At 35.9% G+C, this 15142-nt stretch overlaps 1 protein-coding gene across 1 annotated transcript in view; it reads left to right on the plus strand.

Moving 5' to 3' along the window:
- The first annotated feature begins 5290 nt into the window (after positions 1-5290).
- APOB (apolipoprotein B) overlaps positions 5291-15142 on the plus strand; it is a 36489-nt gene continuing 26637 nt past the window's right edge. Inside the window, exons 1-9 of the mRNA XM_035560179.1 lie at positions 5291-5348; positions 6981-7019; positions 9710-9825; positions 10656-10801; positions 11880-12033; positions 12219-12374; positions 13387-13511; positions 13699-13784; positions 14522-14741. Coding sequence (XP_035416072.1) covers positions 5291-5348; positions 6981-7019; positions 9710-9825; positions 10656-10801; positions 11880-12033; positions 12219-12374; positions 13387-13511; positions 13699-13784; positions 14522-14741 — 1100 coding nt within the window. The remainder of the gene's footprint in view (positions 5349-6980; positions 7020-9709; positions 9826-10655; positions 10802-11879; positions 12034-12218; positions 12375-13386; positions 13512-13698; positions 13785-14521; positions 14742-15142) is intronic.

The following is a 15142-nucleotide window of genomic DNA, read 5'->3' on the forward strand; positions in this document are numbered from 1 at the left end:
ACCAATGTTTCCAAGGAGCTCCCAAAGAACCTGAAGTGCTGGCCTTGACCTCAACAAATAATAAAGAAATGTGAACACCGTTCTAGTATGTATATTTCTCAGAAAATTAAAAGAAAAAATAAAAAAATAAAAAAAAAAGAAGAAAAATGGGAAAAGATGCAAGAAAAGAGATGAGAAGGGAGAGGAAGGGAAAGGAAGATGCACAAGGATTCTTTGCAACATAGGAAATTTAGTATCTTGTGTGATTTCTTCCATCAACTGTTTGTATTGCTGCTTTGCTAAAGTCATTGAGTGAAATGAGATGCAAAACTTAATAAAAAATCTGCATGAGTTAAGTGAAGAGGCCTTTGCCCTTTGAGTAAGCATAAGTTGAAACTGGTGGTGGGTGTATCCAGTCAACTCAGATGGTGGCTGATAGACCACCTCTGTCGAAGGATTTGACTAATATCCAGTGACCAAAAAAGGAAATGTAAAAGAAAAGTATCATCAAGAAGAATAAAAGGCCATGGTATTAATATATAATTAAAGAAAGATTGATGGATTTTGTATATGTATCACTATTAGAAAAGATATTGTTGGTATTACCAAAACAGAACTGAGAAAAACAGTTCCTCTCTGGAAAGGACATGTATAAGAAGGAGGCAGTTCACTTTCAGGTGAGTGATTTAAGGTTACAGACTTCTTCTATACAGCTGTGGACAAAAGTATAAAGACAAATTTTGATAAATTGTTCTTTCTAGAAACAAATCCGGACTGTGAATGTCAGGAGAGCTCTTTAAGACTAAGGCCTTACAAAAAACGCTGTGTTAACACACAGTATGGCTAAGAAACAAATTCCAAGCCAAAATTCTTTATCAGTTTTAAGAGGTTCAGTTAGAGTATTAGCTCTGTTTTCTCTTTATTGGTACTCATATGACCATCCCTAAATACAATAGGAAGAATGTTACAACGATGCTCACACTTCTCTGAAAAGAAAGGATCAGTGAGTATTAGTGCTGTGGAGGCTATCAGGGCTTGCCATATGTGCCATAAATACAAGCCTCCACAGCCAGTGTTATGGAATAGGACATACTAAAAATACTTTCTCCTGCTGACTCCCAGTTATATGCTGGCAGTAGATTATTGTGCTGAGCTTCCTTAGATGTTTTTTCTAGATTCCACACGCGACTGTGACCATCAAGTCCATTTTCATTATAAGTGATATACTGATGTGTATGATGTGCCATTGCTTATGTGCAAGAGTTCAGGCAGTTTGAAAGTAGGCAATAAACGTACTTAGTCCTGAGCTCCAAGTCCCTGCTCAGCAATATCCTGCTCAGCAATAAAGCTGGGGGAGTTGGCCAGGGGAGCTGCTGCTGCTTGGGGATGGGATGGGCATCAGTCAGCGGGTGGTAAGCAATTGCAATGTGCATCACTTGTTTTATGTATTTTTGTATCATTATTATTTTCCCTTCCTTTTCTGTCCTATTAAATTGCCTTTATCCCAACGCAGGAGTTTTACCTTTTTTTCCAATTCTCTCCCTCATCCCACTGGAGACGTGGAGAGAGCGAACGTCTGCGTGGTGCTGAGCTGCCTGCCCAGTAAAACCGCAACATCGTATTACGCTTTCATTTAATCCACATGTGCAGTGAATACATAGCTGAAGCTAGAACTTCTCACTCTCAGATATATGTCCTAACTACTGCACAGGGGTTGTTTCATTATTCACTTGCCTTATTTCTGGGCCTGGAAACTTAATATATTGGTAGCACAGTAGTCCCAGGTAGATCAGGAAGGCTGCTCCCCTCTCTGACCACGGCACAGCAAGTTCTGTAGTTCCAATGTAAGTGCGGCTGTTCCAGTCTTTAAAGTAAAGGAATGGACTCAAACACTTATTTTGTTCATGTATAGGTGAGGAGGAATTAGAATTAGCCTGCTAATACCACAGCTGGATTGAAGTCCATGAAGGACAGAACATCAAATGATCCTGCCTTCAGCACGTGTTTGGACTCTATGGTACCATAAGGCCCTCTAAGATACTGTAAGGCCCTGAGCATCCTGATCTAGTAAGATCTGTTTTGAATGTAGCATTGCATTAGATGACTTTTAGGGGTTACCCTACAAACTAAATTTATTCTCTGATTCTATTATTATGAAGTCTTCCACATCATGTCAGAGATCATCCATATCCATTATAACAATGCACATATTATGTCTGAATGAAATTATTTCAGCATATAATAAGCATTGTCATACTTCCTACAATTCATAGGGCCATTGATTCAGTCTATATAGTGATTTGATTTTTTTTTCTTATTTCATCAGCATTAATAAATGCTGTACATTTTCCTAAACAAACCATAGAACTTCATTTAATTAATGGTTAATTAGCATACGTTGATGACTTTTTTACCCCATTTAAGGAATTTTGCTAGGCTCTCCTAAGGCAAAAAACCTGAAATGTGCAGGACCAGTTCCTTTCTAAATATAATTTGTTATTTTTTAATAATTTTTTATATTAGTATTTAATCTTTTTGAAAGGAGAGGTGAACAGAGTTACTGGTCTCTGGTATTACATTGTGCTTCAGCAATGCCTGGAGTTTACCATGGTGAGCCCCAATGCTGAAACTCCCTCATTCTATGTAACACAGCCAAAAAAAAATCCTTAAGAGAAAAGAACCAGTGAACACAGCACTCACTGCAGACAGCTTTGTCCAAAGACGGATGGAGAAATACAATTGAGGTAATTGGTTTTTAGATCAGGACCAAATCTGTATAGATTAGAGGTATACAACATAAACCAAAGTTTGGAGCTACTCCCAGTGTAGAACACTGGGGAATGAAGTTCAATTTTCTGTCATCCTTTCAAATCCGCACTGATACCCTCTGCCTCTCTTTGTCAAATGGAATGCAAAAGATGCAAAGACGTGAGAGCTGCAATGCCATCACCAGACTTCAGAATGTTTCCATCTCCAAAGCCTTTGTTTCGTTTGCAAGAGTGAAATTCAGTGGAGAGAGTGTGACTTGGCCAAAAGTAATTGAGAACATGCAAAATAAAATGAGATAATACCATTTGAAACAGTTTGATCCAGAAGATAAACTGTTCTGAGGTCAAAGCTCACGGGTTCACAGAAATGGTTAAATAAGAACTTTATGTTGTCTAGCTCCATGTGTATATTGAATCTTCCAATGGTGATTCCTTGGTGACGGAACAGATAAAAGTAGTGTGTGACATTTTCTGGTACCAGCAATGAGAAACACCTGCTGTCCCTTGACTAAGTAATACAGCAATATAAACCTGTCCCGGCAGAATGGTGCACCCACATTACCTACATGCTTATCATGCTTGTGGGCTGAGTCATGACTTCTGTAATCTAGTTACGTCCATGCAATGTCATGTTAATTCGATCAGCCTGCCTCTGCCTGGGCCCAGAGAAACACCTGAAGGTGGCGAGGAGACAAAGGCAAAATATGGAAGTAGCTAACAAATCTCTGAATCCTGAACACTGGCCAATCCAAAGCTCTGTTAATCTGCAGTGCTAAAGTGAACAAATAAATAGATTTTAAATAATAGTGAAAATCTCTTGATATTTGAATGCAGAAAGGGATCACATGCTAGGAACAAAAATACGATATTATTGTACAGTCTCTTTGGTAGAATCATGTTACAAAGTAAAATCACTTTTATTACAACACATACTGAGGCAGCTGTGGACAAAAAAGTAAACAAAAAGCTATGTTGCTTTTTGGAAGTAAAAATAATAATCTGTTGGTTGTTGTATTGTATCTGATTGGTGTGAACCAAGGACAGAAACAGAAATGGAAAAGCCTGAGAAATGCTTTCTTTTCATGATGTTTCCAATGCTGATGAGTTCAGCAAAGAAAATAGATTTCTGCAAGAAATCTCTCAGAAATGGCATGTTCCAATTAATATGACCAGACAGAATCCTAATTAAGATATCTCCTTTATTGAAAAGTATGCCCCATGCTTACTGTTTGGTTGAACTGACGCTAGGAGATACGTGGTTGTAGCGTATGCTGGAATGGTAAGGTAACTTAACCGTGAAGTCCAAGAGCGAAAAGATACAGAGAAATAAGAGACTTTAAAGATAACTGCTATGATGCGTAGTAACATTTTAAGGGAAAAGGAATTACCAGTTAGCTAAGCCAAAATTTAATTTTTGATTCAACAAGCTAGAAGGAAATATTTTGATTTGGGAAAGTCAAAACATTTCATTTTGATCAGATATATGAAAATTAAATTTACTGAACAAAATGTTCTCAACTATTTCCATATTTATTTTATTTTATTTTTTTTAAATGAAATTAGAATCACAGAATGGTTTGGGTTGGAAGGTACCTTAAAGATCAACTAATTGCAACCCCCTCACCTATATTAGTTTCAATAGATTATGAGTAGAGAGAGCATTCAAACTACTGGGATTTCTCATGGCATAAAACCAGTCTTACCAATGTAAATATTCCTAAACAGCTTTTTATTTGTTTGTATTTGAATTTAGTTTATATTTGTAGGCTTTTCTTCTTCATTCAGATGTATTTGTTGTCTGAATTTCATAGTTCTGCTACAATTAACAAATGAAATGGAATTTAAATTAAGGAGACAAAGGAATCGTACAGAGCTCACTTTCAACATGAATATGACCTGATTTGCCAGAATATTACAAGTAAATTAATTTTTATTTTTTATTCTTAGAAAGGCATATGACAAATTTTAGCAGAACAAAGTAAAAATTCTTAACCTTTCATTCTTCTGCCTGTAAAAGGAAGATGTCTAAATTGCACAATATTCTCATCTTCTCAAATACTCATACCTTCAAGCCTTTCAACATCTATGGTGAAAGCATGCTGCAGTGATCATTTCTTCCAGCTATAATTTATGCATTGTAAGCTTTCCTATGTAAATGTGGGAAATGTATTTGAATACATTGGGAGATGCTGTAGCTGCGGGCTTTTGTTTTCAAAACTCTGTTAAAGAAAAAAAAAAAAAAACAGTGGAAGAGTAACATATATCTAGTATATGCTCAGTCTTCTGCCTGTGGGGACTCCCAGCAACCAAAGCAGTGCAGTGTTTGGAGCGCAGTGAGGATCTAGATCTCTCACCTTTGGACCTTTGGCAATTTGCTCCGAGCTTTCTAAACCGTTTGCCTCAGCTGCTTGCTACAGACTATATAAGTGAAGGTCCAAGTCAGAAGGCTCACTCTCCCTCTGAGGCAGTAGGGAAGAGGTGAAGAGGGGAGGAAAAGAAAAGCAGAGGAAAAGAGAGAGCAGCAAGAGGGTTCGGGGCTCGCCATGGGCCCTGTGCAGCTCTTGCTGCTCTTGCTGCTGCTCAGCAGTGGTGTTCTCACACGTAAGTACCGCCTTTTATGGCAGCGCTTTTTGCTGCTTTATTTATGAACTCGTTAAAACAATGATAATGCAAAAATCAGCAAGACAGTGGTTTATAGAATTAGAGAGGGTAAGTGTGGTTAAAGAGGCCATCTCTTCCCTTCGGAGGACTAGGCAACTATAGGAGGATCCCAACATAGGAAAAACCACAAATGTTTTCTGGTGCCTTTTGATCAGATTTAATGTATTTTACAACTTATAAGGAATTCACGTAGTTTATTTGGGCCTGATTGTTTTTCTGTAATGCGGTCCTTGTTCACATCCATGGAACTACTGCAGCTTACAGTTCAGGCTTATGCCAGGTTTTGCTGAACCATGTCTGGGGTGTGTGAAAAAAAAAAAAAGGGAGCAATAAAGCAAAATGTATTTGGCAGGTAGCACTTAGGTTTGAAACACAATTTTGTGTTAAGGAGACACAGCCATCAGTAGTAGTAATAAAAGCAGTAGACCAGCAGAGGTTTCTTTCTAAAATCAGAAAAGACAGTCTGGATCAATATGGTGCAGTGTATTGTGAGCTATCTCTTTGCTTCCCAAGAAGTGACTTTTCAAAATATGACACTGTAGTGTTATGACTGCCGGAACCTCAAGGAGGGAAAAGAGTCTGGGGCCAATTATGCAGTTCTGAACCACTGTCAGGGTTTATATGCAGATCCAAGTCAGCATAAATACACCTTTGCAGGACTACCATTCTGTTCCTGACTGATGTTACAAAATTTTGAACGATGCACTTGTTTCTAATGCTTAATATTAGTGTTATTACTGTTGCTACTATATTACAATAGAGTGGTCAGCCTTGGAATTCCCATTATGGAAGCCTGGAAAGTCTGCAGGAAATATTCTGAAAAGTGTTGGCATTCATGTGTGATGTCCAAGGAATGACATAGCACCACATGAGTGCAGCAAACTTACTAGGATATATTTTATTATATTTACAATAGTCATATGGGATGTGTCTAAGACATAATGGAGCAAACAATTCTTAAATTAAATAGGCCTTCAATTCATGTTCTTTTTCTCCAAAGTGTGAACTCTGAATATTCACACTGGTTGCCAGAGAAAGCATATTGATTGTTTAAACAAAATAATCAACAAGTATATTTATCTTGATCGATATAATTCAATCCTATTTATTGCCCTACATTGTTTACCAAAAAAAGATTCTTGGAATAAAAAGGTTTAATAGCAGAGAATTGTAGTATTACTTATCAAAGTTGTCATTTTTCAAATGTACAAAACGCGAAATAAGCCATTCATTCATTATGCAGTATTTCTGTGTTCCAAATAGACAAAATGTTTAAAGCAAGCAAACTATGTTACAAGGTGTATTTCATCTGTCTACCTCTGAATTTTGTGCCTATTGTTTAAACTTTTTCATGTAATACAGAACCATTAAAAATACTTGCCAACCTAGAAGCTGATCCATCTCCTTGTAAATCAAAGTAATTTAATTCAGTGAAAAGTACATCAAAAGTTGGTATTAATTAGACAGGCCTTACAGTGAAAATGTAGTATTTCCTTTTATATATACATAGTCCTTGCTTTATGACTATAAACTGCCTGTGCAACTTTTAATTCTTGTTTTTATTCTTTACAGAAGAAGAAACACCTGAAAATGGAAATCCCGGATGTTCAAGTAACTGATTTCTTGCATCTGCTTCTGTTGTCTCATGTTGCTATATTAACTAAATACAATATTCAAAGCTTTTTCCTATTCCACACATTTCTGCCTCAGAAATAAGTGTAACAAAAGTGATGACAATATTCTGAAGTCTTAACTGTCATTTATTTTAAGTATTTAATTATCCATAAGGCTTAACCATAAGAATATCAAAAGTTTTAGTAAAATCAGAAGAGATGAGATAGCGTTTCTAAACTTTTTAAAAAGCTCCCTTTAAGAAGCTTTTTTTTTTTTATTGTTTTGTTAATTTCTTAATTCTCAGGTGTGAATTCCTAAATCTGGAAATCCCTGTTTATCAGATGTGAAGCTTTACTAGTGAGGTTATGCACATTACACTTTACCATGAGCTGAACCTCACTTCTGATGTACTCTTCACAGTGGCTGCTAAACCCACAGAATTGCAGCTGGATATCTAACTAAATAACTGCAAAATAAATCATCAACTCTGTCAGCAAGGACAGCAATTCCTTAAAACAAGTCAAGACTCAGGAAATGCTGACTTTATGCCCTGTCTCCATAATGAACTCTGACTGGCCCTGACTGATTGGTTAGACACATAATGTTCCACCATAGGGTCAAAGTACCAAATAAGTTGTTTTGTCCGTTGTCCCTTTTGATCTTCAGGCTTTTTTTTCAGTTGTTGGATACTTTAGCACCACCGCCAGGCAACTGAGGCTATTTCAGCTGCCTGAAAGAAATTCAAATTCTTTTCTGGGCTTCACTGCCAATTTCTTGTGTATTTTTGATATAATAAATTCGTTGGTATTTGCATTTCTAATCTTATCATTTCCGTATTCCTTTTCCATCTATTCCTGTGCAAAAGCAGAAAATGAAGCAATAATTAGCCTTTTGGCTTTAGCCTAGCAGATATTGGTATTGCAAACATTTCTGAGAATGTCCGGCTAAGCAGTGATAAAGTCCAGGACAGTAAAAAGTAACGGGGATAGTGGTGATTTTTTTTACTGCAGTTAAATTTAAGGTTAATTAGATGACTTAAATCATTTGTCAAATGTTTGTCAGTAATGCTGGTTACTATATGGTAGCAAGTATTAATTATATTATATTAATTCTGTCGAGCACTTTCCTGAAAGTAATCTAGTTAAAACACTATTAAAATAGTTAAAGCTTATAAAAATTATAGTCCAGTGAGGAAATACAATATCCATAGTAATGTTCCATTCTCCTCCCTAAGTATGCAATTCTGTGGTATATATGACAAGATACCATTTCATTTGCCCTGTGACATGATAAATATTTTATAAAAGAGGAAGAGTACACCTACATTGATGGCAGGTGTAGGCAAGCAAAATCATACAGATTTGATGGTGGGCATTTGGGTTTATAGCAAGATGACTGTACCTTTTTCTTCTGCAAAAGTAGATCAGATATGTTGAGACAGTCACAAATAACCACATAGTAGATATTTAGGAAAATGAGTTTCACTCAGCATCACTGTAATGTCACAGTAGCAGTGAGCTGCTCAGTCCGAACAGAAGGAACAGTTATTTCAGGTTCAGATACAGCTAAAATGCTTTAACACAGTCACTGAAAATACCTGATCATATGTTTAGTTTAAAATGATGCCTGTAAATATAATGGGAGTGAATTGTACCCGAGGATATTATATGGCCTTCATTATACACTCCAGACACAAAAAGAATATCTTATAGCTCTGTATTTGACACTGAGCCAAAATATTCTTTCTTTATGTCTCTGTTATGATGTTCATTTTTGCTTGTAGGATTTAAAATTACAGACAAATTGCCTCTGAAAACAACAGCAACACATTAAATAATGGTGAAATTCATCTTTTTGAGGAATCCCATGATGTTTTATGGCTTCCTTTGATATAAAAGAGAAACACCTCCACTAATCCTTCCTCCTGCCTCATCCTCGCTCAAAAACTGAGTGTTTTTGTCTTGCAGTGGATGGTCTTTATATAGCAAATTTTATATAGCAAAAAGTTAACACCATTAAAAAGTCTACTCTAGTGAAAATCATTGATCTACTAAGAGAATTCATTACAGTATATCACATTTCAGGAAGATGTTCTGTAGATTCAGATGAAATAGTAAAATGGTAATGGAGAAAGCTACTTTTGACGTTCTATCCCTTTCTGTGTTTATTTGTTTTCAGTCTTTCCCATGTGATTTAGGTAAAGAGTTTCTTGCATCTTTGAATTATTAGGCAAAAGTCTTAGGCAATTTTATTCATTTTATTAAGAATTTAAAAACTGCCATTTGATTAGTTTATTTTTAAAGTAATGGGGTCATTCTTAAAACGGTTCCACATCTTAACTTTTCTGCTGGTTCTGTCATTAACTCAATTAGGTGTGATTTTGAGGCCAGGTGGGGTCATATTGTCAGTTCGCATTCTATACAGCATTGGACCCAAAAACTTATGCTTCCTCCAAAAATTTTTGTCTGAGCTATAGCTACTTTAGAAAATATCCAGCTGACATGAAGGCATTACTTCTCTGTCTAAAAACTCCCCTATAGCAAGTACAAAAGAGAGTAGTGGGGCACTTATGCTTCCTTTACGAGGGGCATTCATTTTAGTTACACGACATTAAGTATGTATTGTAAGGATCTCAATATGCATAATCCTACTAAGTGATAAAAGCTCTCTTGCTTTCCTAATTGCAGAAGATGCAACCAGATTTAAACACCTCAGGAAATATGTTTACTTATATGAAGCAGAAACATCAAATGGAATCACGGGAACAGCAGATTCTCGAAGCGGTTCAAAGATCACCTGCAAGGTAAGGAAAAGAGAGTAAATACAACTCTTTGGGACTGTATACTGAGTAACATAGGAGCTGGCAACTGAGAAACATCCTTCAGTGTTTTTCCAAACAGGATTATTCTTTTGAAAGTACATGTTGAGAGCCCTGAAGACTAACCCTCCCTATTCTAGACAGAAGGCACTTCATACCTTCATACTACTATATTAGTGTTCTGTCTTGATTTGGCTGTACTTTTAGGGGAGAGAGGAAGAAGACCTGGTAGTTGAACTTTGCTTCGCTACCAGGCTGAATGTATATCAAACAATTCTAGAGGTTAAACTAAGACAGCTCGCTGATGCCATGAAGACCACTTGGTCACCTGTTGGTGGTAATAGTCAGGCCAGGATCAGTGCAGTAGGGGTAAAAGGCTCCACAGGGCATTAAACTAATGTCCATCCTGATCCTGCACCAGCTTGCCAAAAATATTCCTTTTTAAATGTTTTTTCAGAAGTTGAGTAGTTGGGGAAAGTATTCTGTATTTAGCTCACACAATTTGACAGGCTAAACATCAATCATTATAATGACTCAAGTTTTCATACAATTTTTCTAGTACTATAAATTTTCAGAACCTAGGTTGCTTGTTTACCGTGTGTATACTCCATGCCATTAGCCAAGCCAATACCTGCTTTCAAGTCTTCTACCTCAAGCTACCTTAAGCTGTTTAGAGCAGTTTGGAATCTTTCCCAAGAGCTGCTATCAGCACGATTCTGACAATTTACCAAGCCAAGGAAGACTATGTTCTCAAAACTGGATCTGGAAACATGGTAATGAAAAAACAGATAAACACATCCTGTTCGTGTTTTCAGGTTGAACTGGAGGTACCACAGCTGTGCCACTTCATCCTGAGGACAATGCATTGCTCCCTAAGGGAGACGTTTGGCGTTGACGCTGAGGGAAGATCCATGCTGAAAAAGTCAAAGAACTCTGAAGACTTTGCAAATGCCATGTCCAAGTAAGCAATATCAATTATCAGTACAATACATCGATATCAATACATCAATACCTGTAGCCTTAATACTGAACAGCTGGTAATGTTACAGCCCTGACTATGCTCTTCCAGGCTTAGAACACACTGATGATAAGGTGGCAGGTTTATACGCTATTTCCACAGCAATACTCTCTCTATTATATTTAGGGCTAACTTGATACAGTTCTCGGTTGTGACTAGGGAAGTGTTGTTTTTTTTTTTCTATCCAGAATTTTCACGTAGAATGTCTTTGTAATTTGTGTCATTTACATAATGAAACTGTTGGTTAGTCTCCCAATAGATTACTGCAAGTGGAAGGTTCCTTCTTATAAGGAAATTCTCAAATGGCTGTCTGCAGCCATTTTGAGATCATTTTCCATTGCTGATATGGTACAAAGACTGTGCAACAGAAAGGCATTTGAGACTGAAGTCCAGTTTTCCTATCATGATCTTTAATGACCTATGGGACTTATCTTTTCCTTACTTATCTGCTTTCGTAGCTTACTGCTATTATTTCCTCCACCCAGCTAGACCTCAGTGCTCTTTAGTGTGTTGTATTCATGCCCCTTTATGCATGCTTCACTATCCACTTCCTCTTGTTTCCCAAGCCATTTTAAGCCATAGATTTTAAAACAACTTGAGGAAGTGTTAAAATATTTTTTTCAGAAAACAATCACGGTTTTATTTAAAAACCGCAACTAGCAGAGAATCTTTCCCATCTTTTTGTAGCCTATTGCAGTAGTTAATAATTACCTCATTCTAAAAATTTGCTTATCTCCTCTCTGAATTTGTGCAATTCCAACTTCCAGCCATTGCTCCTGATATTTACTTGTCCTTAGATGACGTAGTCTGGTGATATCAGAATGTCCTTGGTTAGAATTTTGCTGGGAAATACCTACTTTAATAGTAAGACTTTGTAATAGTAGTAACAATGAATAGTAAATAATCATAGACCAAAATAAATGTGATGCTTTAGGTGTAGCCCATCATTTTATTGATAGCATGTTCTTCACCATGTGGTTTTGACATGTTTTCATACTAATGTTGGGGATTTTTTGGACAGACATGAGCTAAAATTCAGCATTCAGGATGGAACAAAAGTCAAGCTGTATCCAGAGAAGGATGAACCTTTGAATGTCCTGAATCTCAAGAGAGGGATTATCTCAGCTCTGCTCGTGCCAACAGAAACAGTGGAAAATGTAAAAACAATTTCTATGGTAAGTGTTTTGAAAACCATTCACATTATTTCCTTAACAAATGGAAGAAATCTCACCTAGTAGAATTACTCCTAAATATAATTTTCAGAAGACCTGGAAATTCAAATGAGAGAGGGTGCGTTTCTGCTAGATCAGAAAATGTCTGACAGCATGAATAAAGGTACCAATTTCTTTCTTCTCTCCAGGATACTATATATGGAAAGTGCAACACTGAGGTTGAATTCAAATCCAGGAAAGGAAACGTTGCAGAAGATATATCAATTAACAGGAACCTGAAAGTCTGTGACAATTTCAGCCCAATCAGAGATTATGTCAGTCCCATTGCCGTTGTGAAGGGATTAGTAAGTATACCACTAAAATTCTGTAATATAACATTCTTCACTGCATCACTTAAAATGATAAACAACTACTAATTTTGTATTTATCTTATAAAAGCTTCAATAGGTTTTCTGTACCCTTGCGTAAGAACAGACTGTGATTTTGCTGGCTGTCAATAGAGAAGAACAGATGCAGACAAAAATAATATAAGTACCATCTTCCATGTTCTTCTCATGATTTTTTAGAGGAGACCATCTCATAGTTTGTCTTCTATAGGGGAGTTGGTACTATTGATTACACAATAACCTATCAGATCATGTACAAATTGTTTGTTTAGTGGGTCAAAATTTTCAATATTTCCATTTCACGTAAAACATACAGTCCACCAACACCCTGATATTTTTGTGATGTGCAGGACAGGGCTCTCTGCCCTAAAGTAAAAGTTTTGACGTACTGTTCAGGCTATTAGGAATACACAATGATCAAATGCAGTTGCTTCCATGAATATTTGCAGACTTCTTCCTGATAACATGGCATCTGTGCCTTTGAGTGTTTTTCCTAAAAAAAAAGGAAAAACACAGGACTTCATATAGTTCTGAAAAAATACATTTATTGATTTCTGCCACTTCTACAGCTTGTTGTAGAAATCTTTAAAATGTGTATAATAAGAGTGAAATTACAAAGAACATCAGCTTTTATGCGGGGCCTGAACTACTTTAAAAATTAAAAACTAGTTCATATGAATGAGTCCTTTATCGTAAGCAACAGGGGATCGATCATGAAGTAACTACTAAGCCAAACATCACAGTGAGGCCAGAGGAAAAATTTCAGTGGGATTTTTGTCTGTGAAGAGACTTAAGAATAAAGATTACTACTAGCACAATTTCCTCTTTGTGTGAGAATGATTACAGTTATGCACCATCATTTTCAATATACTGTAACTGTTAACATTACAGAAGAAGTGTGGCAGCCTGTAAAACTACATTTGTTCCTATATTATTCAATAAAATGACTGCCATATTGTTTATTTTACAGAACATCCCATTATCTACCCTTTTGAGTAGTACTCAATTCTGTCATTACAATATTGATGCAAAGAAAAGGCATATAAGAGATGTTGTCTGCAGTGAAAAACACCTGTTTCTGCCTTCCTCATACAAGTAGGTTGCTCACTACTAAATATAACACTTCTAAAATTAATATTTATTTAGAATGATGATGTATTAAATTCTGCCATGACTTCTTCCCTAAATATGCATTTTGTTCTCAAGGAGGCAAAAAGCATAGCAAGATCCCTCAAAGGTATTTAGACTCATCTAAAGCTCTGAATATTTCTTTGTTTGCTAGAAATCGTTATGGTATGATGACAGAGGTCAACCAGACACTGAAGCTTGAAGATACTCCAAAGATCAATAACAGAAATTTTGATGGAGGTACAACTGCGATTCTCAATAAATGTCAAATACGGGAAATTTCTTTTGTAACAGTGAATTCATTAAAGATGTGTTTGAGGGCACCAAAAAATTAAAACAAATTTTAATGAATCTTCATTGATTTAGACATAAAAAAGATTTGGGTAGAAGCGGGGGAAAATTGAAAAATTTAAAAACACTTTGAAATTCTAAATGATCTTTGTCTTTTTATTTTAATTTTGAAATTAATCTTTATAGTTAAAAAGTTATAAATAGTCTGGAAAATAATTTAATCTTTTTGGAAATGAGCTTAATAATACTTTCTTAGTTAACCATAATTCCTTTTGCAGCTTTTAACTTCAGCTGCCAAATCTAAACAGTTCATGATTTCTATAATTAGGTTCTGAAAAACCCTTCTTTAAAATGCAATTCTTATTCCTAGTCAGAGTATATTTCTCCTAAGATACGTTCATTAAAAGTTAGAAAAGCAAACTCTGCTAATATGAAAGGTGTCAAGGAAATGTTTTCACGAAATTTTAAGAAATTTTATGCAAATAAGTATCATGATTCTGCTTTGGAGAGAATTGTATTTAAACTCTATTCCATTATTTTTACAAACTCTTCAGCTGTTAAATTTCATCAGTTGTGGTATAAAACAATTTACAGTGTTGATATTAATTATATTGCATATAGCAAAAGGTAAAAATGAACACAGGTCCTTGATAAAGATATAAAGAATGCTATTTTTTCATTGCTAGATGAACTGGAAGAGAAAGGACTTGCCCTGGAAGTTGCAGATGCCAAATTTTCTCGCCAGGGTGATGCTGTTTTGAAAATTCTTCAAGAACTGCAGAAACTTGCAGCCTCCCAGCAAAACCAGCAGAGAGCAAGACTCTTTTACAAATTTGTTTCTGGACTTAGAAGTTTACACAACACCACTCTTGGCTCTCTTGTACCAAAGATGATGGAAACTTCAAGGTATGTTCCAACAGTTCATTATACAAATACAACATGTATCAAATACATAGCAAAATAATTTCAAAGTTGATTTGCTTCACACTCCTTTAAATTGTAGTTTAATGGATGTAAAGATTGTCTTTCATAAAGATAAGTATCATACTAATTATCTAGAGAGAGAAATGAGAGTAAGTAAGAACTTTGAATTTAATATTTTTCCATCAGAAATTCTTGGATGGTAATGACAACTTGAACATTAAATATATGAAAACAGTATAAGAATTTAAATAGGTCTGAAAGTTCTAGGTTTCTGTGAAGTACTAATATTGCTTGATCATTATATGCTCAAATCTGCCAATCTTACTGGAAAAGCTGAACTATAAATTAGAGTTGAAGCACAGCACAGAGTTTTTCTCCCAACC

Source organism: Cygnus atratus, chromosome 3 (genome assembly GCF_013377495.2).
Source record: "Cygnus atratus isolate AKBS03 ecotype Queensland, Australia chromosome 3, CAtr_DNAZoo_HiC_assembly, whole genome shotgun sequence".
Taxonomy (NCBI): Eukaryota; Metazoa; Chordata; class Aves; order Anseriformes; family Anatidae; genus Cygnus; species Cygnus atratus.